The 26,683-nt window shown below is 46.1% G+C and overlaps 1 protein-coding gene across 1 annotated transcript; it reads left to right on the forward strand.

Moving 5' to 3' along the window:
• Nucleotides 1-1,139: 1,139 nt before the first annotated feature.
• On the forward strand, nucleotides 1,140-26,299 carry LOC149320826 (epidermal growth factor-like protein 8). Its single transcript, XM_089506222.1, has 9 exons — nucleotides 1,140-1,150; nucleotides 3,075-3,211; nucleotides 3,704-3,823; nucleotides 7,801-7,913; nucleotides 9,837-9,932; nucleotides 11,704-11,856; nucleotides 15,199-15,275; nucleotides 17,466-17,607; nucleotides 26,055-26,299. The coding sequence occupies exons 2-9, from the start codon at nucleotides 3,111-3,113 to the stop codon at nucleotides 26,102-26,104; spliced, it is 852 nt and encodes a 283-aa protein (XP_089362348.1). The 5' UTR covers nucleotides 1,140-1,150; nucleotides 3,075-3,110; the 3' UTR covers nucleotides 26,105-26,299.
• Nucleotides 26,300-26,683: the final 384 nt, after the last annotated feature.

Consider the following 26,683-nt stretch of genomic DNA (forward strand, 5'->3'; position numbering starts at 1 on the left):
ATGAAGTAGATGTATTCGAAGCACGTTCAAGGCATTCAGAGTTTTAACCCAGTTTGTCCTGGGTCTATTCGCATTGATTATTTACACAGCCAACGATGCAAATCTTTTAGAAAATTTAGGAAAAAATGCAAGGTCAATTGTTCCAGATTAAGCAGGGTTTTGGCAGTCGCCCCCCAACTTAATTGGATGCATTTGAAATGCATGTGAACAACAAAGATTTAACCTGGATTTTTTTTTCACTGTCTGAGTAACCTCTGTAATAGCAAAAGCTTCACCTGTTGAATTTCTGGTCTGATGGACATTTGATCCTGTTTTCATCACAGCTTTGTCTCCACAACTGGAGCTGAGAGCAAGCCTAGAAAAGATGGCTCAGGCATCTAGAAAAGAGGGAAGTGTGTGTGAAGACTTATTGCTTCGGCTGCCCAGCCCACCCAGACTCCCAGCCAGCTCCTTCATGTGAAGGCACTGTGGGAGACAATGTGTGTGGCTGTAGCCAGTTGGTTTGTTTTAAAGGCTGACATCTGTGGGTGATATTTTCCGTCACAGCCTGGAACCAGTTCCTGCCTTTGTCCTATTGTAAATGCCCAGACAGTGCCCCCTTTCCAGGCGCAAATGGCATGGTACCTCCTGCCAGAAGCAACACCCTCAAATGCCAGTGCACAACTGCCCCCCTCTCTGCTCACCCAGCCCCAACTATCCTGGCCTTGTTTTGGGGTGGGGGCAATATCTCCCCATAAGGCCCCTCTATCCCATCCCAGGAACCCTGAGAGTGACAATGGAGGGGTTTGTTCTGTGGGGGAGATGAGGAATCCTAAGAGGGTGGAGAAGGGACAATGGAGCCCTGTCTGAGGCACTCGCCTTGTTGGCGGGTATGGGGTCGGGGGGCTGTGACTCATGCCAGGAGATGAAATGCCAGGGGGCATCAGCCAGAGGTGGGTGGGGGCTTTGCTGCTACTGCAGGGGTGTATGGATGCCATCCAAGAGAGGTGGGGACTGCTTGGTGGTTTCACATCACACACAGGACACACATACAGAAAGTCTAGCTGGAATGCACAGACAGAGTTGACAGCCATCAGACTGAAGTTTGTTGGGGAGCATCCAGATACATAATTGGAAATAACCCAAAGCTGAGACAGAGCAAAAGAAACAGGTACACTGTGTGCATGTATTTGTGTGTGTGTCTATGAAGGCAGGAAGAAATGTGTTGTGGTGTGTACTAAGATAATGTGTATGTGAAACAGAGTTTGGGGAACTTGCCTTAGAAGTTTTGAAACAGAGGCTGGATGGCCCTTAGGGGATCTCTTTCAGCACTATGATTCTATAATTCTATAACTACAACTTCCAGGATCTCCCACAGTGATCTTCAGCGTTGTATGCAAAGGGATCTTGCAGCATTTTTGAGACTAATGGAAAAACAGAAGTTGGTTGCATGAGTTTGCATATACATGAGCCTACTTTCTCAGATGTACAGTCAGCCCTCCTTATCTACGGATTTTTTATCCACGGATTCCAGCATTCACTGCTTGAAAATATTCCAAAAAAGTATAAATTCCAAATAGCAGACCTTGATTTTTCATTTAGTATAAGGAACATCATTTTACTATGCCATTGTATTTAATGAGACTTGAGCATCCACGGATTTTGTTATCCACAGGGGTTACTGGAACCAAACCAAGGTCTCACTGAATTTAGAGCTGTAGTTCAAGATGGTAACTTTGATGTAAAATGCACCGAACCTTCAAATGCTAGTACAGTATAGTATCTTACATAGAATGCTGTTGAAAGGTTGCCACATTTTTACAGCCACCTGTGCTTCTGTGTCTTTAGCCACAGCTTGACAGAGACAAAAAGCGTATGTAGAAATTTTTCCTAGCCTGCAGAGAAGTGATGGGGAGGAGGGAAGCTTTGGATTTTAATCTTCTCTATGTGTCAAGGTGCTGTGCAGTGCAAAAGACAGAAGGACAGCGTAAAAAAGATGTCAGTCCTTTTTACCTATGTTGTTTGATGTTGTATACATTCAAGTCGTTTCCAAATTATGGCACTCCTAAGACAGGGTGTTCTTGGCGAGTTTTTACAGGGAGGGTTTGCCATTGCTGTTTTCTGGGGCCGAGAGAGTGTACCTTCTCCAAGGTCAACCAGTGGGTTTGTGTGGCTGAGCAGGGGTTTGAACCTTGGTCTTTAGAGTTGTAGTCCAAGCCCTCATTCCCACTAACTTTTAAACCAGATCGCAATTCGGTTTGAACCAGTTCAAACAACCCTGGTTCCCACTTAAGTAGATTTGCTGAAGCAATTCGGTGAGGAAGGCCATGCACCACAGCCATTTAACCCATGTCTTTTGACGCTGATTTTTTCTGGATCTTTTTCACCAAAACAATTCAACACAAGTGGAACCACAAGTGGGTCAGAATCAATTCAAATTTGCCCTTCAGCTGGCTGGAGCTGAATAATTTTTGAATCGATTCATTCAAGAATGCAAACCACAAGTGGGTTATTTTGATGCCAGAAAATGCAATCGGGGCAAGTGTAGTGTGAACCACGATCTGATGTCGAATCGATCCATAGATTCAGATCGCACACCAATTTATCTGTGAGAATGAGGCCCAAGTAGAAATGTGAGAGAAATTTGAATGAGATTGGGTCCCCCCCCAACTCTCCTCATATACAGATTTTGAAATCTCCCCTGAGGAAGAGCCCTTTCATTAGGACTATCAAAGATAAATAGATAGATAGATAGATAGATAGATAGATAGATAGATAGATAGATAGATAGATAGACAGACAGACAGACAGACAGACATCTCTTTTCTATTTTTTAGCAGTTGTGTTTGTTCTGCAAGTTCTGAAGGTATGCTGCCTTGCTTGCAAATTTGTGCCATGTTTCTCATTCTGGATCATCTAAGACAAGATAGGAAGTTCTATGACTAAAGAGTTTGGGAGTCTAGGAGACCTCTTAGCAATTGTTTCTTAAGTAATGTGTGGAGGGTGAGGAGGGAGGGAGAGAATGTGGGGGGAGTGTGGCTCCAGTCTCTCCAGCTTGCTCCATCACACTTACGGCTTCCTCTTCTTCCCCACAGCTTCTGAGGTTTAGACCCTTTTCTGCCCACCTTGAGATGGGGAAACTGGGAGTTGTCCTCACAGCCTTCCTCTGTCAGCAACTCTTCGTTGTCTTCCTCCTAAAAGAAGCAGCTGGACAGACAAAACAACCTGAAGGGTAAGGAGAGTGGAACTGGAGGAAAGCAAGGGTTCACAGAATAGTCAAATGTGCAAATAGTCTTTAAAAGAATGGCAATTTGGAGAAGGGAAGTTACAGAATAGGAGGTATTTTGAACAGAGAAACAGTGTGAGGAAGAGTAGATGCTGTATTGCGCATTTGTGCAAAGCTTATTATTCTGAGTAAACTAAAAAGCAGATAGGAAATCATATGACTAAAGAGTTTGGTAGTCTAATGGGGGTTGTCTAAACAATTGAAATACTCCTTGTGCTAGTTGAATAGAATGGCAGTTACTGCAATGCTACAGGTTTGCAGACCAAAGGAAAATTTAATTGACATGGCAGAGTTCTTACTCAAGGGAGTAATGCTCTACTTTTGCTCCTTCATAGCTGCACCCCTGAAAAAAATCTGTTTGTTTGTTTGCTGAATTTCTATTCCACCTTTCTCCCAATTTGGGACCCTCAGGGTTATTTTTACTTTTTTTATCCACAGCCGAGTCTGTGCCCGGAACCTATTACGGATTCCCTTAATCTACAATGAGACCTATGCCAAGCCACAGCATCATCCCTACTTAAAACTGTGCCCTGGACCTCGGGTATGCAGCACCTACAGGTATCTATGAAGCCCTCCATTACATGGGTTGGAGAAAACATGAGAATGGAGGCAGGGGTATATGGATTTCTCTGCGCCTTTTGGGTCTCTTCCAACTCTACGATTCTATGATTCTATGAAAGGGACTGAGGCCCAGGATGGGTGAGAAATTTATTTCACTTCATTACTTGATAAGAATTGATTAGAAATCTACGTACAAATGTACATATTCAGGATGGGAAGAAATTATATTGGAAATATATTGATACAGGTTATACAAATGGATATATAAATGGAATATAGGATATACAAATTGGATATATGAATTGATATAAGATATTGGAAATACAAATTGGGGGGGGGGGGGTGAATGAAACCAAACAGATGTGTTCTTGCAATGCTTTGACATTGTTTAAATGTTGAAACTCTGGATTTGGATCTTTGTGTATTCAAACATGTTGGTGCTAAACTAAGGATGCCACCTATTTTTTCCCCCGATAGTTTATTTTTCCTATATGGGAAGGCTGTACAGTGAGCCCTTGGTATCTGCTGGGGTTTCATCCCAGGACCCCTCTGTGGATACCAAAATCTGTGGGTGCTGAAGTCCCATTAAATACAATGGATAGAAAACTGGTGTCCCTTACACAAAACTATATACATTGCTTTTTGGAATGTATGTAGTTTTTGAATATTTTCAAGAAGTGGATGCTTGAATCCATGGATAAAGACTCCATGGATATGGAGGGATGACTATACAACATGGTCCTTTGCATGTTGGGATTAGCTATCATTGCTGGCCATTTTTAGCTGGGTTAAATGAGGGAGAATTTCATTACAATTTGTAGCGGAAGAATTAATCAAAAACTGTATTGACTGAAGTGACTGTGGCTTTGACCATCAAATGCTTGAAGGTGGAGTAGAAAGCCAACACAGCAAAGCCAGTAGCCAAGTAGCCAAGGCCAAGTGAAATTGAAAGCAAAAGAAGAATGATTCTTCATGATGATGATGCAGTGGTAGACAAAAAGGAACTAGTGGTTTCAGCAGGAAGCCCCTATTATATGGGATTGCTGGAGGTGGGCAGGGCTACCTCCAAAATGCTTCTACTAAGTTCTGGAAGGTTCCAAATGGTGCTCTGTGCAAGAGTAGGACCAGTGGCATCCCTAGAATTGGTGTCACCCAGTGTGTGTGTGTGTGGGGGGGGGGGGAAATGGGGGCGGACTGCCATGGATTCTGGAGGGCTGTTTGGGGTCTGGTGTGGCTTCAGCCATGGCTGAGTCCAAACAGAAGGCACCAGTCCCCCCCCCCCCCAGCAATCTCTGCTGCTAGAAGGGGCAATGCTACGACCTTCAGAGGGACGTCTGGCATCCGGTGTGGGGTCTGGCAGCCATGCTGGAGCCCAAATGGAAAACACTGCCCCCCAGCAGCCTCCACTGTGGAAGAGGGGCAGTGCTCTCGTGTGGCTGCTGGGCAAGTGAGAAATGGATGCAATGTCCTTTCCTGCTCACCCAGCAGCTGTGCCAGTCCTACTAGATGTACCACCCCATGAAATGTACCTCCTCTGAGTGTCACCCAGTGTGGTCCACATCCCCCACACCCCAGTAGTGATGCCACTGAGTAGGACAACCCATTTTTATGAGCCACAGAGACCATGAAGGAGAAGCAAAAGACAGATTTCCCCATCCTTAATTGAAGCTTATGAAATCAGATGTAATGTTATGTCACACAGTGTGAGCTGTGATGTTTACATTAGATTGTCTCCTCTCTTATGAGAGCACCAGGAATTCAAGATGTTCAGAGGAGGCCCTGTTGTGCTTCCCAACACCTTGTGAGGTTAGGTTGGTGGGTACACCTAAGAAGGCTTTTTCTGTAGTAGCACCTCGAGTGCAGATCTCCTTATCCAAGGAAATTAGGCTGCTGGCGCCATCACTTTTAAGCGTATGGTGGGCAGCCAAAAGAGTGTCGTTCCAAGTGGCATTCAGTGTCTGAAATTGCTTTTTCAACTGTTTCAAAACTGTGTTCTAGGATTGTTTTAAGGCTCCTTTTAAAAGGGTATTTTAATGTATTTTTAAAATGCTTTTATCTCTGTATTGTTACAGTTGGTTTTTATTTGTTCATTGCCTCAGAACTCCTTGTGGGCTGGAAGGTGACACAGAAATACCTTAAATAAATAAATAATGTAGTACTTAAATGGATCTTAGAGTCTACTGCTTCTTTCTGCCTCAGCTACCAAGCTGCAAGCAAAACTTCAAAACATTACTTTTCAGATGACAGCTCCCAGAACGCCACTCCTTCCCGCAAGAGCTCTAGGACTTGTAATCCATAAAAGGAGTGTTTCCTAGCTCTGGCTGCAACACAGGATAAGTGAAGGTGGAAATCAAGATGTATCTCATAAGTTAGGAAGGAATCATAGAACCACAGAGTTGGAAGAGACCCCAAGGGTCATCAAATCCAGCCCATTCTGCCATACAGGAAGACATACCATCCAAGCACCCTTGACAGATGACCATCCAGCCACTCTTTGAAAACCTCCAAAGAAGGCGATGCCACCACTTTCCAAGGCAGCATTTTCCAGTGTCAAACGGCTCTTACCCTCAGAAAGTTCTTCCTAACGTTTAGGTGGAATCTCTTTTCTTGTAACTTCCTGAGGGTAAGAGCCATTTGACAGTGGAATATGCTGTCGCAGAGTGGTAGCATCTCCTTGTTTGGATATTGTTAAACAGAGGCTGGATGACCATCTGTCATAGAGAGTGCCTTGATTCAGTCTTCCTGCATGGCAGGAGGTTTGAACTAGATGTCTCTTGTGATCTCTTCCAATTCTTCTGTTCTATGAATATTGCAGAATATCATCTTCATAATACAGTTCTCACATAGAAACATCCATTTATATGACTCCATGCTGACAGGACTCTGCCATGAAGCGTTTACAGTTTGAAATGAAACATAAGGTTTGGCAACAGAGGGAACAGAATATAAGTGAGTGTCAGCAGGGCAAAATACATGTCTGCCTGAATTCAGTGGGAGCTACCTCCCACAGAACTGCAGCCAAAGCTGAGGAGTGTAAAAAGAGAAAGCAAGCATGTAATAGACCTTTGAAGATCCATCTGTTCCAAATGGCTTTTAAGTGAAGGGATTTTCTTGGCCATTAGATATGTTGCTTATCATCTACAATCATTGCCATGTATGTGTCATGTATGTACACTAATATTATTTTTCAGATTGACTGAATGTTGTCTTAATTGTGGTTACTACTTTTTGGTGTTTTGCAATCTGTACTTTTTTTAAAAATCATTTTGTTGTTATGCTATTTAATTTTATGATTTGGTATTTCTTGTAGACCACCTTTAGAGGACTTGTTCCAAAATATTACATAAATCTGTGGATGCTCAAATCCCATTATATACAGTGAAATAGTAAAATAGCTCCCCTTATATAAATTGGTGAACAAATCAAAGTTTTGCTTCCGATAATTTTTAAAAATATATTTTCAAGCTTTGGTTGGTTGAATCCGTGTATGCCAGAACCTGTGGATACAGAGGGCCAATTGTACAATCAAAAATAAAACACAGATTGAATCTCCCTTATCCAGAATTCCAAAATCCAAAGTATTTCAAAAACCATAGGTGGCTGAGAGAGTGACACCATTACTTTCTGATGATTTAATGTATGCAAACTTTGTTTCATGCACAAAATTATTTAAAATATTGTATAAAACTACCTTCAGGCTCTGTGTATAAGGTATACAGGAAACATAAATTAATTTTGTGTTAGACTTGGGTCCCATATCCAAGATATCTCATTATGTACATATATGCAAATACAGCTATTCCAAAATCCAAAAAAGTCCAAAATCCAAACCATTTCTGGTCCCAAGCATTTCGTATAAGGGAGGCTCAACATGTAGTAAACAAAAAAGGTACAGGGTTGGGGGCACTAAATTCTGGTCCCTTGGGTATGGGTAGAATGAGGCAAGACAAGGTCATTTGGGTTCTCTCTTGTAGGACTACCTATCGAGTGGCCACGCGCCAGGTACGAAAAGAGATCCTGCAGACCAACGTCATCTGTTGCCAAGGATGGAAGAAGCGGCACCTGGGAGACACTAAGTGTGAGGAAGGTGAGTCCTGAATCATATGCAACACCATGGGAAGCCCAACAACAGTCAGAATGATGTAGTGGATAACCTCCTCCTGTCCCAGTTTGGCAGGGACAGTCCTGATTAGTCCCCTCCCCTGTCACTTTTTATGCTTATGAGAAATCCAGCTGGCTTCTCTCTCCTCCTCCTCCTCCTTTTCCCTTTGTCCTTAGGTTACATCATTTGCTACAAACTGAGAACCAAAACACACTGCAAAAATAATCTAGTTTGACACTGCTTTAATTGCCCTGGCTCAGTGCTAAGGAATTCTGGGAATTGTAGTTTGTTGTGGCACCAGAGCTCTTTGACAGAGAAGGCTAAATAGTCTCACAAAACTACAATTCCCAGTATTCCATAACATTGAGCCAGGGCAGTTAAAGCGGTTTCAAACTGCAGCATGTTTTGTCCCTGAGTTTAAAGTGCAACAATAGTTTGCATTCTGTTAACTCAGCAACTGAGAGAGGAGAGAAGGGGGAAGAACTGTGCCCTTCCCAACAGGCTTGGGCAAAAGCAAACTGCTGCAGCTTCTCCTGGCTCATGTCTTCTTCCTCGTTGGTAACTTTTGCCATTTTGATCACACTTTGGTATTTCCTCACCCATGTGTCCTGATTTTTGCCTATGAAACGCTGGAGGTTACAGTAGTGATTAAAGCAGGGGTGTTGTGGAGCCAGAGGCTGCAAGGTTGGACCCTTTTCAGGCTTTTTGGCATGAATTTTGGCACCATCTACCAGCCCCCTTGGATTCTTCTCTGAGTTTAGCTGCAGTTTCACAGTCAGCTGCATTTTCTAAGCAAACATGCATTCTGGTGAGCTATCCCTGTTGTAATCCTTTGTGAAGGGCTTGGCCTTGAATCAGTGAGACTTATTAGCTTCACAAATGACTTGCTCCAGGCAGAGATAAGAATTTCTAGTGTTGTTCTCCCCCCCCCCCCACCCCCACCACAGTGATCAACACAGTCCCTTGCATTTCTGGATTCTCCTTGGGTTTGTTGCTATAGGGAATTCAATTACATACCCCTGCATTGTACTGTGTTACTGGGTTGAAGTGTTGGACTGGGAAAGGAGTGAAGAAGTCCTGGTTGCACTTGAGCCAGTCACTCTTTCTCAGCATGACCTTCCTATCCTCGTCCCTCCATGTTTCATAGAATCGTAGAGTTGGAAGAGACTTTTGCGGATTTGATTATTTATTGATTTTATTATATGTTCTGTCTAGGAATACCTCTCTAGGTCCTCCAGCATAACTCTATGGTCAACTTTAACCCAAAGTTGCACTGAAGCACCTAGAGAGTAGCTCTTCCAGTGCAATTCTATGGTCAATATCTGGCAAGAGATAGAATAGAGATTCCTAGAGAGGGGTTCTCTCAGGTATAAACATAGTGCTTTTGTTTTTTGTAGTTTTTCCACATTCACTGGGGTCCTGTGCCTCTAACCCCAGCGAATGTGGAGGTACAAGTGTATTGTGAAGATAAAAAGGGGAAGGAAAATTTATGCACAATGCTTCGAATTCATTGGAAGAACATTGAGAAATGGATGTAACAAAACAAGCTTGCAGTTGCCTCAGGTGGCAGATGACGCAGCGCCAAAGCAGCACCGAAAATCCGCGGCACCAGCAGCTATGGCACCCTTTCCATGGTACAAAAAAAGAACTGCTTTTTGTAGCCTCTTTTTGCGCCACGGAAAGGTCAGATCAGGGCTGCAGCATGTAGTTGCCATGGCCCCGATCCGGCAAAGACAGAGGTGGCTGCAAGCCACCCCTTAGGGGCGGTCTGTTCAGCCCCTTGGTAATTTTAAAAAGGAACTTTACAGGTTTGGGGACTCCCTAATTCAACCAGGAGTCCTGCCTAGCTCAATTTTCCCTCGTCGTAAAATAATTGCAAGACAAGAATTTATCAATTTCTCTCACCAGCTATTTGCCACAAGCCATGTCAGAATGGAGGTATTTGTGCCCAGCCAAACCAGTGCCAGTGCCAACCAGGATGGGGTGGACGGTATTGCCATGTTGGTAAGTGCAAGCCAGGAATTATGCTCCAGTGGTGAGGAGAGTATTTCCAATATGCTGCCTCAGAGTGTGGTGGAGTCTCCTTTAATATGTTGCAAGGACTTTGTGCGTTCCTGGATGGCAGGAGGTTGGATTGGAGTGTCCTGGGGGTCTCTTCTGACTCTTAGAAATTTATCGCATTGCGTTCTGAGAACGTACCGAGAATTGGATGGGGTCGGAACGCCTCATACTTTACCGCACGGTTCAGTTCCCATCCGGTGCCCATCAGGTTCTACTTTCATCAAAAAGTGTTCTAAAGTCGTTCCAGGAAGGGGATGATTGAAAACTGTTCCCAGCTAGCTGTAACGTTTTTGTTTCGTTACAAGATCAGCCTGTGCGGTAATCTCACCCGTTCCCACTTCCGTTCTCCGATTTTACCCTGTCGTGATTGGCTGAAATACCTTCCTTGTCTTCGGTCCTCCAAAGTCCTAGAGCGCCATGTTTATTGCACTTCCGGGGACTCATAGAGAGCGGAAATGTGTGTGTGTGTGTGTCTGTGAATGAACACACTCACAGAGTGATATCTTCACATGTATACACTAATATAGATAGATAGATAGATAGATAGATAGATAGATAGATAGATAGATAGAGATAGACAGTCATGTATATAGACAATTTTATTCTCGCTAAGAGATACATGCACGCGCACACACACACTCCCAAATACCTATATATATGTACATCTAAACACACACACGTCATCTGTGCATATATAAAAACATATGTTGAGACACACAAATCAATAAACACGTAGCTAAATATATACATGCATACATATACCTACCCAAATACACACATATATCAAAGGTTGTTGCAAAATATAATGAAACTCTGTTGTCTCTAATCTCTACCAACCTTCTTCACTCCAGTTCAGTGGATCTCATTCTTCATGCACAAAGCTGATAGCTGAATTCCATTTACATTCTCATGTGGCATTGCCAGAAATCAGATCTATGGTCTGATAAATGAAAATGTCAATTTAACAAGGATGGAGACCAGGCTCCTAGCCCCTAGAGTGGCAGAGATGTGTTAGAAAACTGACAAGCTGCAGGGGTCTCCATCAACATCGTCATCATCATTGTCATAATCATAATCATCTTCACACATATTATTTATTATATATTCAATTCATATCTCGCCATTCTCCTGCTAAGAGTCCCAAGGCAGCTTACAAAATTTAAAATAAAATTCTCAGTAAAAATTGACTATTACAAAAGTTTTAAAACAATTAAACCTCACTACTGTAAAAAGTACGTAACAACAGTGTAAAAGACATTTTAAAACACACTTATTTGTAAAATCATTTTTACTGACAAAATTAATAGATATATTCAACACATAAACCAACAAAGACAAAAATTAAAAACAAACACTAACATATAATACACCTATTCCCCCCTATCCTATTAAAAATCACTTTCCTCTGACTGTATTTTATAAACTTAAATGTAGTTTAAATATAATGTAATACATTTAAAGCATAATATGTATTATTTATCCAATTTATACCCTGCCTTTCTCCTGCCAAGCTGTATTTTCTATTTTCCCCCCTCCCACAAGGGCTCCTAGAATTGAGGCCTTCTGGGTTTGCATCTTAAGGGAGGAGTACAAACTGCTTAACATGAAGTATACACATCAATGACAATAATTAGGAATACACAAGCCCCCAAGAACTGTAATAGTTATGCACAGAATTCCATGTGAGCCTCCTAAACTTGTTACCCCTCTCTAGATGTGGATGAATGCACCTTCTGTCAACATCGTTGTGTCAACACTGCAGGGAGCTACCACTGCCAATGCAACCCTGGCTATGCCCTGGAACCAGATGGCAAAAGCTGCCAAGTACTTCCCACAGCCCAGGCAGCCCCTTTGCTTGGCAGCAAAGGTGGGTATCACTGTGATGGTGGGATGGTGTTAGAGTAAGAGAAAGTTATAGTGTATATCATTTAGAGCTTAGCATAGTTATTTCCAGAGCCTTTGTGATGTAGTGGTTTGAGGGTTAGACTACAGGTGTATCCACATTGCAGATAAAGCAGTTTGATACCACTTTGTCTTGGCCCAGTGCTGTGGAATCCTGGGATTTGTAGCTGCTTGAGTGTCAAGAAGGTGATGCTCAAGCTGCCAAACTACATTATTTCTGTAGTTCAGATTAGACTTATATGAAGACTGTCAACAGGAGCACCGGCACTCCAACACTTAGCACCATGTTGTCCCTGGGTTTGGGTATATTTAGGCTGGAAGGGAAATATAAGAGTCATCTTCACATATTTTAAGAATTTAAGGGATATACAGTAACATTGATGCAGGAACATATGTATTTTCTTTGGCTCCTGGGGAGATGAGTCAGTGGTTTCAAAACACAAGAAAGAGAATGTCAACTAAATAGTGAGAACTTCCCTGTAGTAAACTGAAGGAAAACCGGGTGCTTCATAAGGGCTTGTTCTGCACAGGACTGAATATTCCAGGAGTAGCTTGGAGTATTCTAGCCCCAGAGGTGCCTCAGATTACCCCTGTTACTTGAACCCTGGGTTGCAACACCAGGTGGCTGTTTGCACATGCGTCCCACTGTGCAACTTGGTACTGCCATCGCTAGTGCACATTGCTTACTCTGAGGTCACAACAAGGTGCCCAGCATCATTCACATGGCTGGGCACCTCATTCTGAGTTCACAGAGAGCAGCACACACTAGTAGTGCCACCATCAGGCAGAACAGCAGGACACATGTGCAAATAGCTTCCCAGCATCACAACAAAGGGCTCATGAGCTTCTGGGAAGTTTCAGAGCACAAGATGAGTTTTCCTAAACCTCGGATTCGGTGCTGAACTGGCTGGACATTGTCCAGACATGTGAAGTCAAAGAAATTTACGGCCGGCATCCATAGTTTTTGTGTTTTTTTCCGGCTATGTGGCTGTGTTCTGGAAGAGTTTATTCCTGATGTTTCACCAGCATCTCTGGCTGGCATCTTCAGAGAATACTGGCATGGAAGAGAGTGAGGTATATATACTGTGTGACCCTTGGCTGAGAAGAAATGATTTACATGTTAACCTGTGTGTCAGTCTGTTGTTGAATGGCAAGGCCTCAGGGTGTCTATTTATGTAGTGAACCAGGGTCGGGAGTTTTTCCCAAACTCTTCCAGAACATGGCCACATAGCCTGAAAAAACCCCCAAAAAACTATTCTCCAAACAGCTTGCAACAGAACTGGGGATTGGACCAAGAGGATTGGGGAGGACATTTTATTTGGCCTGTGTGGACAACTCCAAAGTGGTTTCCTGCACAGAAGGTTTTACAGGAGTAACTAGTTTGCTATGAGAGCCAATATGGTGTACTGCTTTAAGTTTTGGACTATGACTCTAGAGATCAGGGTTTGATTCCCTGCTCAGCCATGAAACCCACTGGGTAACCCTGGGCAAGTCACTTGCCCTCAGCCTAAAGGGGAAGGCAGTGGCAAATTTCCTCTGAACAAATCATGGTAAGAAAACCCCATGACAGAGTCACCTTAGAGTTGCCATAAGTCAGAAATGACTTGAACACTCACAACACACACTAGATAGCCACTTATTAGGGCTGTTGCAGCTGTGGCATTCCTGGATTGGTGGGAATAGGTGTAATTATGCCTGTTGTATATATATGGGGTTTTCTTGGCAGGAGTGTGTGTGTGTGTGTGTGTGTGTATTTGTGTGTGTGTTGTCATGCTTTCCTCTGAGGCTGAAAGAATGTGATTTGCCTAAAGTCAGCCAGTGGGGTTTCCATGGCTGAGCAGGGATTTGAAGCCTCCTTTCCCTGAGTCATATAGTTCAGCACTCAAACCAAGACAATATGCTAACTCTACTGTCATTATACCTAGAGCCTTGCCCTATTTTTCTTTTATGCTTTTTTCTGTTTATAGCATGCTGCAGTGCAGATCGTCTGAGGTTGAATATGTGTATTTTGCTTACAGCGCTGTTGTTGCCATGAGTGGAGAGGGTGGTGTATTTAGTTACACAACTTCCTTGTCTCTTCTTACAAACAGTTATAAGAATTTTCAAAGGTTACAGAAGTAGTAATCAGTGTGAAACAAAGTATGTGCATTTCACAACTGCACTGTTGTTGTGGTTTTAAACCTTTCAGACTGTCTGCTGGGGAGAGCGTTCAGCATCCCAAGTAAACCCCCAGATTTCCTTTGCAAAGCCAGGTTTCTAGCCCTTAAGGCTGGGAATAGAGCCATGGTTGCAAGTAATGGTCTAATCCGCACTGCAGAATTAATACAGTTTGACACTGTTTTAACTTCCATGGTTTTAACCGCCATGGATTTGCAGTTTGTTGTGGCAGCAGAGGTCTCTGCCAGAGAAGGCTAAACATATCACAGAACTGCAAGTCCCAGAATTCCACAGCATTCAGCCATGGTAGTTAAAGTGGTGTCAAACTGCATTATTTCTACAGTGCAGATTTGACCAATGTCATGGTGTCTTAGTTCTCTGAACCCTTCATTGAGTTAAGTGTTTAAAAATAAGGTGAAGCTGGAGAGAAAAGCACAGAATTTGGGGGGGGGGGGGGGATGGGAAATGTTTGAGCCATGAAATTTGCAGATAAACAAAATATCAAGGTGGAGAATATAGGCTTGAGGAGTCTTAAGACATCAGAGAGGAAATCAGTAGAATTTTGAACAGAACTTAGAAAAAATATTTTAGAACTACAGCTTTCAGAATCATCTACTAGTCATGCTTCCTTGTTGGAGATTCTGGGAGTTATAATTCAAAGAAATCATTTCCCCAGGCTTTGCCTCTGATTAAATTTTAGGATAATAGTTTAACTCCCAGCCCAGCTCAGTTTCTATTAGGTACTGGAGGGTAAGGGAGAGAGAATGAATAGAATATTAAAAGCTAATAAGGTTTATTTGGCATAAGCCTCTTGTGGATTGCGCCCCTGTATGGCTGAGGTTCAAACTACCTGAAAGACCGTATCTCCCCATCTGAACCTGTCAAGGTTTTCTTATTGACAAGATTTGTTCAGAGGGGGTTTGTCTTTGCCTTTGACTTCTCAGGTCACCCAGTGGGTTTCCATGGCTGAGTGGAGATTTGAACTCTGGTCTCCAAAATGATAGTTCAACGCTCAGACCACTATATCGCTCTTTCTCTCTCCAAAGCTGAGGCCCTGGCTCAATTTATTCCCCCTACAACATGTTTAGGATTAAGAGCCACCTTGTATTCCAGCTCTATTCACACTTCTCCCTCATACCCCTTCTTTCAGGTCAAGCTTTAGCAATTCAAGAGACAATCCCCAATGAGATTCAGGAGCTTCAAGCAAAAGTGGAAAAGCTGGAAGAGGTGAGATCCTGACCCCAAAAGCATTTACAAGGCTTTTTTCAGGAGGGAGGAAGGAGCTGAAGAGTGATGATGGGATTCTATGTTTTTGTTGCTGTTCTGTGCCTTCAAGTAGTTTCCAGTTTATGACCACCCTAAGGTGAACCTATCATGGGGTTTTTGTGGATTGAAAGTGTGTGATTGCTCACCCATTATATTTCTATGGCCAAGTAGGGAATTGAACCCTGGCAGTGTTCAAACCACTTCATCACATCCAATAACCATGACTACAGCAATTAAACATTAATATTTTAGGGAAAGGTGGGGAACATCGGGCCGTAGGGCTGAATCTGCCCCTCCTGGGGTCCCAATCTGGCCTCCTTGGCTTACCCCAGTTGGCCACATCCTCTTTCCAATTACATCATGGTTTGGTAGTTTTCTAACTTTCATGTAGGGTTTTCTCTGTTCTAAAAGGTTGAAATATCTTTGCCAATATTTATCCACTGGGAATAAGAGCTTTAAGATAAACCATGATGGAAAACAGGGAGACAAAGTGCACTATAGGTGGAGCGACTCAATCAAGGAAGGCACAGCCCAGAGTTTGCAAGACTTGAGCAGGGCAGTGGATGAACAGGGATCTTGGAGATTTCTCATTCATACAGTCGCCATAAGTTGAAGTTGACTTGACAGCAAATAATAACAACTACCACCATACACGTTAAATATCCATTTTGTGCCTTGGGCACATACAAAAGATAGAACACTGCATATTACAACCACATAGACACAGTTGCACTGGTTAACAGTATGTTCCTGGTCACACTTCAAAAGTCAGGTGATTGATACCTATAAAACCCTAAGTAGTACATACTATAGTTTCTCTTCAGCTCATATAATGACTTGATGCAAACCTCCTCCTGTACTATCCTGCTTGCACCCAAGATTTCACAGGAAAACCCTTTTCTGTATCCTGTTCCCAACACAAGAGACAAGATTGTTTTTGGGCCATGTAGCTGAACCTGTTGTTTGTCGCGGCAGAGAGACGCAGAGACAGGAATGGGGGTCCAAAGCTTGGCTGGCCAGGTCTTGGCCAGCCCCTTTTATTGACATTAGGATCGCATTGGGTTTACATTTATCTCATATCATATCAGAAGGCAATTAGCAGGATCGGGGACCAATGTGTACTCAGGATAATCCGGATTAGCAAAGGGAGCAGGATGTGTGCATTGTCTCAGCCGAATCAACATGGGCTTATCCAATCATGGATAAAGCATTGTCAACCAGAAGATGAGTCATGATCTCGTGGTTTGCCAGCGAGGCCATCACATCCTGTTCTCGGTAGACATTGCTATCCTGGGAGGGGGTGCACCCCCTGGGCTTTCCAGGGGATGCCACAGTTGTTGTTATTGTTGTTGTGTGCCTTCAAGTCATATTGGACTCATGGTGACCCTATGTTTGTTTGGGCCATGTAGCTGAATCTGTGCTTGTTGTTGCGTACCTTCAAGTCATTTCTAACTTATCATGCAGTTTTCTTGGCAAGTTTTGTTCAGAGGGGTTTTTGCCATTGCCATCTTCTGAAGCTGAGAAAGTGTGACTTGCTTATGGTCACCTTCATTGTTATAAACTTTCTGTCTGGTGAAGACAAATTGTTTTTAGTCAGTCAGGCTTTTCATTCAGTTATATAGCATGTGAAGAATAACACTGAGAGGCTGGGGGACCACATTGCCAATTTTGTTTTGAACCCGAAATGCACTTCTTGGAGGCAGTGAGAGGCTGCAAAAAACAGCAGATGCAACACAGGTTGCCCACCCATGATACAGAATTAGGCATTCTTTTCTATCTGACAGGATATCAAAACATTGCAAAATGGGGCACAGACAAATTGGCATCTTCCAGCTCTGTCTGGTCCCTTTACTCCTCATTCAGTAGCCAAATTGGCTGGGGATGATGGGACCATTGATCCAGCACCTACCAAAAAAACAAAAAACAAACAAACAAACAAATACTCAGAAGGCTTGGATCCATATCTCATCAATTCTATGCATTTGACAGAATTAGGTTGTGGGCACCCCCTTTTGCAGTGTTTTGTTTCCTATTGAAAGAAAATGTCCTAGGAGGGAGGGTGGTTGGAGAAGGTGTTCAATTGGTTGGCAAAACTTTTGTTGTTTCAAGAAAAAGCTGGCATTAAAGTGCCCATTCCCTGTTCACCCAAAGCGCCTAGAACGTGCCATCTCTGTCCTGCCTTTATCCCTGGAACCCACCCAGCTTAAGGAGTTGTGGAGTCGCCTTCAGTACCTGGACCAGGTGGAGTCACTCAGCGACCAGCTCCTATTCCTTGAAGAGAAACTGGGAGACTGTGAGTATCCAAAGGACCATAGAGTATTAAAAGGTATTGAGTCTGGGCAGAACTTGAAAACGTTCCTATTTTTTGGAACTGCTGCTTACAGAATTCCCCATGGCTGCAGCTTGGGGATTATGAGGATAGGTTGGAGGATTCTAGTCTCAAATAAATAAATAAATAAATAAATAAATAAATAAATAAATAAATAAATAAATGTCATCATCATCATTTTCAAGTCTTAGTCCTGGTGGAGTGTCGGTCCCACACTACCACCTCGCATCATGTGGTGTCAAGAGTTGGAGGTAATATTTAATTTCAGGCACCTAAAGGTAAGCTTTAAAGCAACCTGTGTGGTGTAGTGACTAGTGTGTAGTGGCTAGTGGTGGCCCAGGATTTGGGAGATGCAAGTTCTAGTCCTCTCTGAGGGCTTGTCTGTACAATTAAAATATTGCTTATTCTATATGAATAGAATGGTACGTTAGTGCTTACCTGTGAGACGTCCCTTTCCAGCAGAGAAGGTCCGGGCATCCTGATGTTGGGTAGCTCCGCCTGCAAAGGCTCCTGGAGGCAGGACAAAGTTTAAACAGAGGCCCGGGGTCCAACCCCGCCTCCATGGGCGGAGCGACCCCCAGAGACCTCAGTCAGTGACCAGCCCAGCGACTGGTTAATCTTGAAAGGCATTGGTGACCAGACTTGGCATCTAGAAGGCAAGGCCTGAAACTCAGAGTAGAGAGAAGGAAAAAGAAGAAGAAGCTGTGTGTGTGTCCCGACCCTGATCCCTAGGCGTCTGCAGGCAGACAGGGTGGGAAGGATGCCCGGACCTTCTCTGCTGGAAAGGGACGTCTCACAGGTAAGCACTAACGTACCATTTCCCAGCAGAGAAGGGTGCCGAGCATCCTGATGTTGGGATTTACAAAAGCTCTGACCCAACTAGGGAGGGGCCTGCTGAAGCCTTGGTGGAGTCGGGCACTATCTGTTGAAGAACCCTGCGGCCAAAGGCCGCCTCGGCTGACTGGAATACGTCGAGTTTGTAGTGTCTGGCAAACGTGGAGGGAGTTTTCCAGGTGGCAGCTCGGCAGATCTCTGACAGGGGCGCGTTAGTGGAGAAAGCAGCCGAGGTGGATGCACTTCTGGTGGAATGTGCCAAGATGCCGTCTGGCGGGGGTAGGTTCATGACCTTGTAGCATTCGAGGATGCAAAGCTTGATCCATCTTGATAGCGTCGACGACGATACCTTTTTGCCCTTGGATCGCGGTTGGAAGGAGACAAAAAGTGATTCTGACTTTCTGAAGGCCGCAGTCCTCTTGAGGTATATCTTTATGGCTCTGCGCACGTCCAAAGTATGCCAGGCCCTGTCTAACTCCCCAGTTGGTCGAGGGCAGAAGGTGGGCAAGACGATGTCCTGGGATGAGTGGAAAATCGAATTAACCTTGGGGATGAAGGTCGGGTCAGGCCTCAATACAACGGAATCAGGTCTAATGATGCAGAGCTCTTTTCTCACCGACAGCGCCCCGATCTCTGATACTCTGCGGGCCGATGTGAGAGCTGTGAGGATGAGCGTCTTGAGGGTGAGGAACTTGAGAGACGCCTCCCTCAGCGGCTCGAATGGCTGTACCGTCAGGGCCAGAAGAATCTTGTGTAGGTCCCAAGACGGGAACCGATGTCTTGTCGGGGGCGCCCTATTGGAAACTCCCTTTAGTAATCTCCTAATGTGAGGATGGTGTGATATCGTAGCGGCCTGTTCGTGGGGCAGTATCGAAGTGATTGCTGCCACCTGTCTCTTTATTGTGTTAGGTCGGAGGCCCTGGCCAAAGCCGTCTTGGAGAAATTGGAGTAACGTAGCAACAGAGACTTGAATGAAGTCCTTATTTTTTCTCTTACACCATCTCCTAAACGCCCTGAAGGTGTACTCATAGATCTTCATGGTGGATGGGCGCCTCGATGCCAGAATGGACTCGATCACCTCAGAGGAGTAGCCATAGCCGGTTAGCATGTTCCTCTCAATTTCCACGCGTGAAGCTGAAGCCAAGTGGGATCTGGGTGATGTACCTGACCCTGGGTCAGTAGGTCTGGTCTGGCTGGGAGAGGAAGACTCTGTATCGCCTGGCTGAGAATCTCCGAGAACCAGGGGCGTCTCGGCCAGGCTGGCGCTATGAGGATGACCTCCGATTCCGACGTTCGAATCTTGGACAAGAGGCGAGACAGTAGCGGGACTGGAGGGAAGGCGTATAGGAGGCCCTCTGGCCAGCGGCAGTTTAGGGCGTCGAAGTTTTCTGCCCCCTGGGTCTTGAACCTTGAGAAGAACCTGGGAGTCTTGGCGTTGGCAGGGGATGCGAACAGGTCCAGGATCGGGTGGCCCATCGTCTCTATTATGGACTGGAAGACTTCCGGGTGAAGGCTCCACTCCCCCTGGTCTATGTCGGTTCGACTCAGCCAATCTGCTGTGGTGTTGAGCTGTCCCTGCAAGTGCTCGGCCTCTAGGGACAACAGATTGGCCTCTGCCCACGATAGCAGGGACTGGGCTTCCGTCATGAGGGACCGTGATCTTGTGCCGCCTTGTCGGTTTATGTGTGCCTTGGCGGTGATGTTGTCTGTACGCACGAGGACTGACTTGTGACGGATTGACTGGCTGAAGGACCTGAGGGCTAGGCAGACCGCTCGTAGTTCTAGCCAATTGATGCTGTGAGATCGTTCCTCCGGGCCCCACCGTCCCTGGGCTATCTGTGGTCCGCAGTGAGCCCCCCAGCCCCGAAGGCTGGCATCCGTGGTGATCTGGACTTTTTCGGTCGTCCAAATGGGTCGACCTCTGAAGACTGTTTTGGCTATCCACCACCTGAGGGACTGGCGAACGCTGTTGGGCACTACTATCTTGCGATGGCTCTTCCGCGCAATGGCCTTTTGGTGCGGCAGAAGCAGCCACTGGAGGGGTCTGGCGTGGAATCTCGCCCAAGGTAGGCACTCGATCGCTGCGATCATCAGACCCTGTAGGTGAGCGAGTGACCGGAGGCTGGTACGAGACGATCGTAGCACCTGTAGTGTTGACGTCCGGATGGACTGGATCCGGTCGGGGGGAAGGCGGACCGTCCCCGACTTTGTGTCTATTAGGGCTCCTAGGTGGATGATCGTTTGGCTGGGGTGAATGGAGCTCTTTTCCAGATTGATCAGGAAGCCGTGGTCCTCCAGGGACCTGAGTATGGTGGTGGTGTCCTGGATGGCTTGAGTCCTTGTAGGGGCCCTGATCAGGAGGTCGTCCAGGTAAGGGTGAACATGGAGACGTTGAGTCCTCCAGTGGGCGACTAGGGCTACCATGACTTTGGTGAAAATTCTGGGCGACGAAGAAAGCCCAAAGGGGAGGGCCCTGTATTGGAAGTGGCGCCTGCCATATCTGAAGCGTAGGAAACACCGGGAGGATGGGTGAATCAGAATATGAAGATAGGCATCTTGTAGGTCTAGAGAAGAGAGAAAGTCTTTGTGGCGAAGGCTGTCCAGAATGGTTTTGAGGGTTTCCATCCTGAATTTCTTCTTGCGGACAAAGCGGTTGACTGGTCGCAGGTTTAGGATAGCCCTCCACGTTCCATTTTTCTTTGGTACCAGGAAGAAAGTGGAGTAGCACCCTTGGCCTCTTTGAGCATCTGGCACAGGTTCGATGGCCTGAATGGCGAGTAGACGATCGATGGCTTCCAGCAGGAGGCGATGTTTGATGGGGTCGCTGGACTTGGGAGAGGGTATGAACATGTTGGGGGGAGTGCGATGAAACTCTATCCTGTATCCCCTGCGGATGGTGTCGAGGACCCACTTGTCCGTCGTGGATCCCTCCCAAACCCCTGCGAATCCCTGGAGTCGGCCTCCTACTGGAGGGGCACCGTCATGACTGTTGATTTTTGGAGGTGGATTTGGAGCCTCCTCCTTTTTTGGGGGAGAAGGGAGGGCGATTTCGCTTGTTGAATTTGTTGTCGCCCCATCTGGGCTTGGTGGACCTGGACTCTCTGGTCTGAGACTGAAAGGGCGAGAAGGACCGTGACGAACGAAAGGAAGACCGGTTCCTGAACTGTCTCTTGTCATCTTTCTTTTTTGACGAGGGCAAGGTTTTCTTTTTATCCTTGCCCTCTACCAGAACTGGTTCGAGGGATTCGCCGAACAATTTAGTCCCTAAGAAGGGAGTGAAGGCCAAGTTTTGTTTGGACCTAGCGTCCACCTGCCAATTTTTGAGCCATAGCTGTCGTCGCACTGCTAGAGCCGCCGCCTGGGCCCTGGCGCACTGTTGTACACAGTCCAGGGTGCCATCTGCCCCGAGAGCCAACGCTTTGGTGATCTTGTTGATGGTTTGTCGGATCTTGGTGTCTGCATGGGGCAGTAGCTCCATCAACTCCTTGGTCCACTGTAGCGATGCGCGCATCGCTAGAGAGACTGTAGTGGCTGCCCTGATGGCTACCGAATTGGCTTCGTGTGCTTTCTTGAGTGCCCCCTCGGCCCTTCGGTCTTCAGGGTTTCTAAGCGTGTCCTCGCCATCCCTGATGAAAACTGTCGAAGAGACGAGGGCAGACACCGGGGCATCCACTAGGGGGACCTTTAGACTATCCATGACTGCCCGCTGAAGGATGTACTGCTTCCGAATTGCGCTGTGGTTGGGTCTCGAGGCTGCTGGTGTCTTCCATTCGTCCCTCACAACCTGCATGATGTTGAAGGGGCATGGAAGTTCCTGAACCGTGGTGACTGGAGCAGGGAAAAGATCTTCTCCCACCCTGGGGAGATCTGAATCCAGAGCAGGGGCAGATGGGGGTGGTAAGGCGATGCCCAGGGTTTTGATTGTTTTCTTTATTAATGTTGGATAGTCCTCTGGCTTGAGGAGTCGCGAAGACATGGGGGCGTCACTGGTCGAGTCTCCCTCGTCCTGGGAAAGCTCTCCCTCTTCGGATTCCGAGGCCGCAGAGTCTATGCTGGCCGGGGGACCCTCGTCCTCCGAGGAGTGGGGTGAGGGGGATCGAGCTCGGTTGTTGGATTGGGCTGCATATCGGGCCCTTTTGGCTGGGGGGCGAAAGGCCTGAGATCCGTCGGAATCTGAATCCGACTGTGAACCCCGTCTCTGCGATCCTCTGGATCTGGCGTCTTGGGCTTGGACCTGGGAGTCTAGGGGGCTTTGTAACCCAAGGTCATCTGGGGACGTGGACTCCCGAGGGGACCCATGATAGGCGGAATTGGATGAGGAGCGGCATGATAGTTCTCCCCGCTGGCCCAGGGGAGGCATGGCCTCGGCCTGTTTGTCCAACTCGCGGCCCGAGTCGCCAGTATGGCGGCCCCCCTTAGGCGCCGCATGGCCTAGCGGCCCCCCTTCATGGCCGCCCCTAACATGGCGGCCCCCATAGAGGGCCGCATGGTCTCCTGACCCCACTTCCGGGTCATCAAGATGGCGGCCGCCATCCCCGACCGCATGGCCAAGATGGCGGCCCCCATCTCGGCCCACGTGGTCTCCGCCGCCAGGGCCGACCGCGCGACCGCTGGCGCCCGCCGGGTGCCAGATGTTGGGCCCTCCCATCCCAAACCACCCCTGGTGGGCGAGGGGGACCCAAGGGAACCCCCACTGGGGGGAAAAGGGGCCGTTTGCGCCGCCTGCGGTCCCGGCCGCTGGGCCTCCGGCTGCGGAGGGGCCCTGGAGGAAAGGGCCTGGCCACCCGAGGAGGGGGGGGACGAGCGGAGGAACAAAGGGGCCGGTGCCCCAGCCCTGCGTTCCGCTAGGCTGGCCCCGCGGAGCGCCGCCGTCGCTCGTTCCTTGGGGGAGCACAGAGGAGTCTGCGGTCCCCGGCTCCCTGGGGAGGCCCCAGAGAGCAAAGCTGGGCAGGAGGGGTTGGCTTACCTCCTCCCCTGGCGTCCGTCGCGGTGGCGGTAAGGGCTCTCCAGCCTCCAACCCTGGCCGGGTCGGCGGTGGTGCCCTGGGCCCTGCAGCGGTCTGTGAGGGGTCTCCCTCAGCCCGGTGCGGCCCGGCTCCCACTTCTCCTCCTCCATCCGGGGCCAGAGCCTCTAGGCGCGCTTCCGGCGAAGCCGGGGCTTGCCTGGGCTGAGTGGGAGCCTGCTCGCCCCCTGGCCTGGCCTCTTCCTCGCTGGCCATGAGGGAAAGAGAAAGGCAGAGCGGAAAGGAGGAAAAGGAGGAAGGAAAGGGTTTTTTTTTTTTTTTTTTTTTTAAAGGAAAGAAGGAGAGAAAAGGCAAAGGTAAGGTGTAAGCCAGGCCAAGTCTGGGGGAGCCAATGGAGGATCTTCTAGGAAGCTGAGAGATGCGTCCTACCAGGAGCTAGGCAGGAAGAAGACTGAGGTCTCTGGGGGTCGCTCCGCCCATGGAGGCGGGGTTGGACCCCGGGCCTCTGTTTAAACTTTGTCCTGCCTCCAGGAGCCTTTGCAGGCGGAGCTACCCAACATCAGGATGCTCGGCACCCTTCTCTGCTGGGAAATGTTATCCCACCACACACCATTTGAAGACATTGAGGCTTTTAGCAAAGAGAGGGTGGGCATCAAAAATGTAATAAACTCAACTGAAAAGGGCTTTGTGCTTTTTATCCATATATAAGCAGGGATGTATGATAAAAATGGGTCCATTTGTGTGCTTCACATGAAGTATGTTACCACATTTCATCATCTGGTGTATTGGATTTACATTTTCGGCAGAGTCAATGCAAATTTGTGCAGTCAAGTGAAGACAATTAAATGTGCAGCAATTTGCATAATGCACTTACATGGAGACTAGCCCTGAACCATGAAACCTAGTGATGATTTTGGGTCAGTCATTGTCTCTTTTTCAGTCCAACCTATCCAACAAGGTTGTTATTGTGAAGATGAACTGAGTCATAGAATCATAGAATTGGAAGAGACCACAAGGGCCATCCAGTCCAACCCCTGCCATGCAGGAACTCTCAATCAAAGCATCCCCAACAGATGGCCATCCAGCCTCTGCTTAAAGACCTCCAGGGAAGGAGACTCCACCACTCTCCAAGGGAGTGTGTTCCACTGTCAAACAGCCTTTACTGTCAGGAAGTTCCTCCTAATGTTAAGGTGGAATCTCTTTTCCTGTAGCTTGCATAAAGTGTGACGCATGAAGCATGAAGAATAACGTATACCACCTTGAGTTCATTAAAGAGAAAGCAGGATATAAATCCAATTAATAAACAAATGCATAAGAGCAGGAATCTTATATACTCTTTTATATAACGTAACTTCATGTATGCATGTTGAATATACTTCACCTGGAATGACAGCTTCCAAACTAATAAAAAAACCCAAAATGGTCCACATTAGTAGTTGAGAGAGTGATACCTTTGCTTTCTGATGGTTCAGTCTACACAAACTTCATTTCATGCAGGACATTAATTAAAACATTACACATAAAATTACCTTTGTGCTATGTGTATAATGTGTATATGAAACATAAACAAATTTCATGTTTAGACTTGGGTCCCCTCTCCAAGATATCTCATTATACAGATGCAAATATTGCAAAATATGAGGTGGGGGGATCCAAAACCCACAACATTTCTGTTCCCAAGCATTTTTGGATAAAGGATACTCAACTTATAGGGACTTACACATTCCCCCCATTCCTTGATTTATTAATTTTATGCTTTAAATAACTTTATCTGCTGGGCTTTGGTTCTAAGGCCCTCTGTGGATACTAAAATCCACGGGTGCTCAAATCCCACTAAATACAATAGGGTAGTAAAATCAAGGTTTGCTTTTTTGGAATTAATATGTCTTTAAAAGACATGGATGCTTGAGCCCGTGGTTTTAAAAAATCTGTGGATATGGAAGGCTGACTGTATATGCAAATATTCCAAAGTCCAATAAAATAAAATAAAATATGAAATCCCAAACACTTCTGGTTCCATGTATTTTGGATTCTGGAGTATTTCAGAATTCCAAATAAGGGATACTAAAACTGTAGTGTCTCCTTCTCTGGATGTCTTCAGAAAGAGGCTGAACAGCTATCTGCTGGGGGTGCTTTAGTTGCAGATCCTGTGCTGTGCAAAGGTTTAGGCTCAGTGGCCCATCCTGCTTTCTCTCCAATGAACTCAAGGCCCCTTTCAAACCATGATTCTGTGTTGTTTGGAGGGCTCTTGAGGGATTATGGGAAATTAGACAAAGTTGACAAGATGAAACCTCTAATCATGGAGGAAGCATGTCTCTCCAATGGCCAGGTCAGCAAGAAGGGCCTGTTGTGTCCATATTCTCTTGACAGCATTTCCACAAGCAACTAGTATGCTGGGGCACCATCTGTTTAGAATGCTGGACAACACAATCATTTGCTCTGATCCTGCATAGCCCACCCTATGTTCTTAAATTCTTCTCTACTAAAATAATGTAAATGCCTGTAAGATTCATAGACAAGCTTCCTTTCAGCATCCCAACATTATCATAGGAGTGAGCATCTATTTTCTGTGCTTCTTGAAACCAACGTTTTCTTTCCATGCCTTTACTCCCAGGTGCCTGTCAAAATGGTAAAAATGGCTTTGGTTACGACATCGCCCGGTGATGCCTTCGTCCTTGGACTCAAGAGCTGAATTGATGGGAAGCCTGCCTGCCTGCTGACTTCTAACTCCATGCTGGTGGCTGCCGTTTTCAAAATTCATGTTAATGCCTTATTTATGCTAGTGGACACCCATCACTAACTGAGAGCAAACCTCACAGAATGGGAAGGGAAGGATTGTAACAGACTGTATGTGCCTTCCAGTTGTCTGTTGAATTTCCTGTGGTTTTCTTAACGAAGGAATACTCAGATGTGGTTTTGCCTGTTCCTACCTCTGAAATATAGCCTATGAGCACCTGGTGTTCATTGGGAGTCTTCCACCTAAGTACTAACCAGGGCTGACCCTGCTTAGCCTCCAAGGTCAGATAGGATCTGATGCCTTTAAGATATTTAGGCCTTTGTACAGGTTTAATTAATGCCATATTGCTGGAAGTGCATCATTCACATCCAATTAAAAAAGGAAAGAAAGGAGCCACAAGGCAGACATGGTTAAGTACTTTTAGATGGCACAAGATTACAATCCTTTATGTATGCTCAATAGCAACTACTGTAGTGAGATCTTGCAGCACCTTTGAGACTAATTTC

Source organism: Sceloporus occidentalis, unplaced genomic scaffold, assembly GCF_023333645.1.
Source record: "Sceloporus occidentalis isolate IW3139 unplaced genomic scaffold, rSceOcc1.0.p SCAF_1, whole genome shotgun sequence".
In the NCBI taxonomy this organism is placed as follows: Eukaryota; Metazoa; Chordata; class Lepidosauria; order Squamata; family Phrynosomatidae; genus Sceloporus; species Sceloporus occidentalis.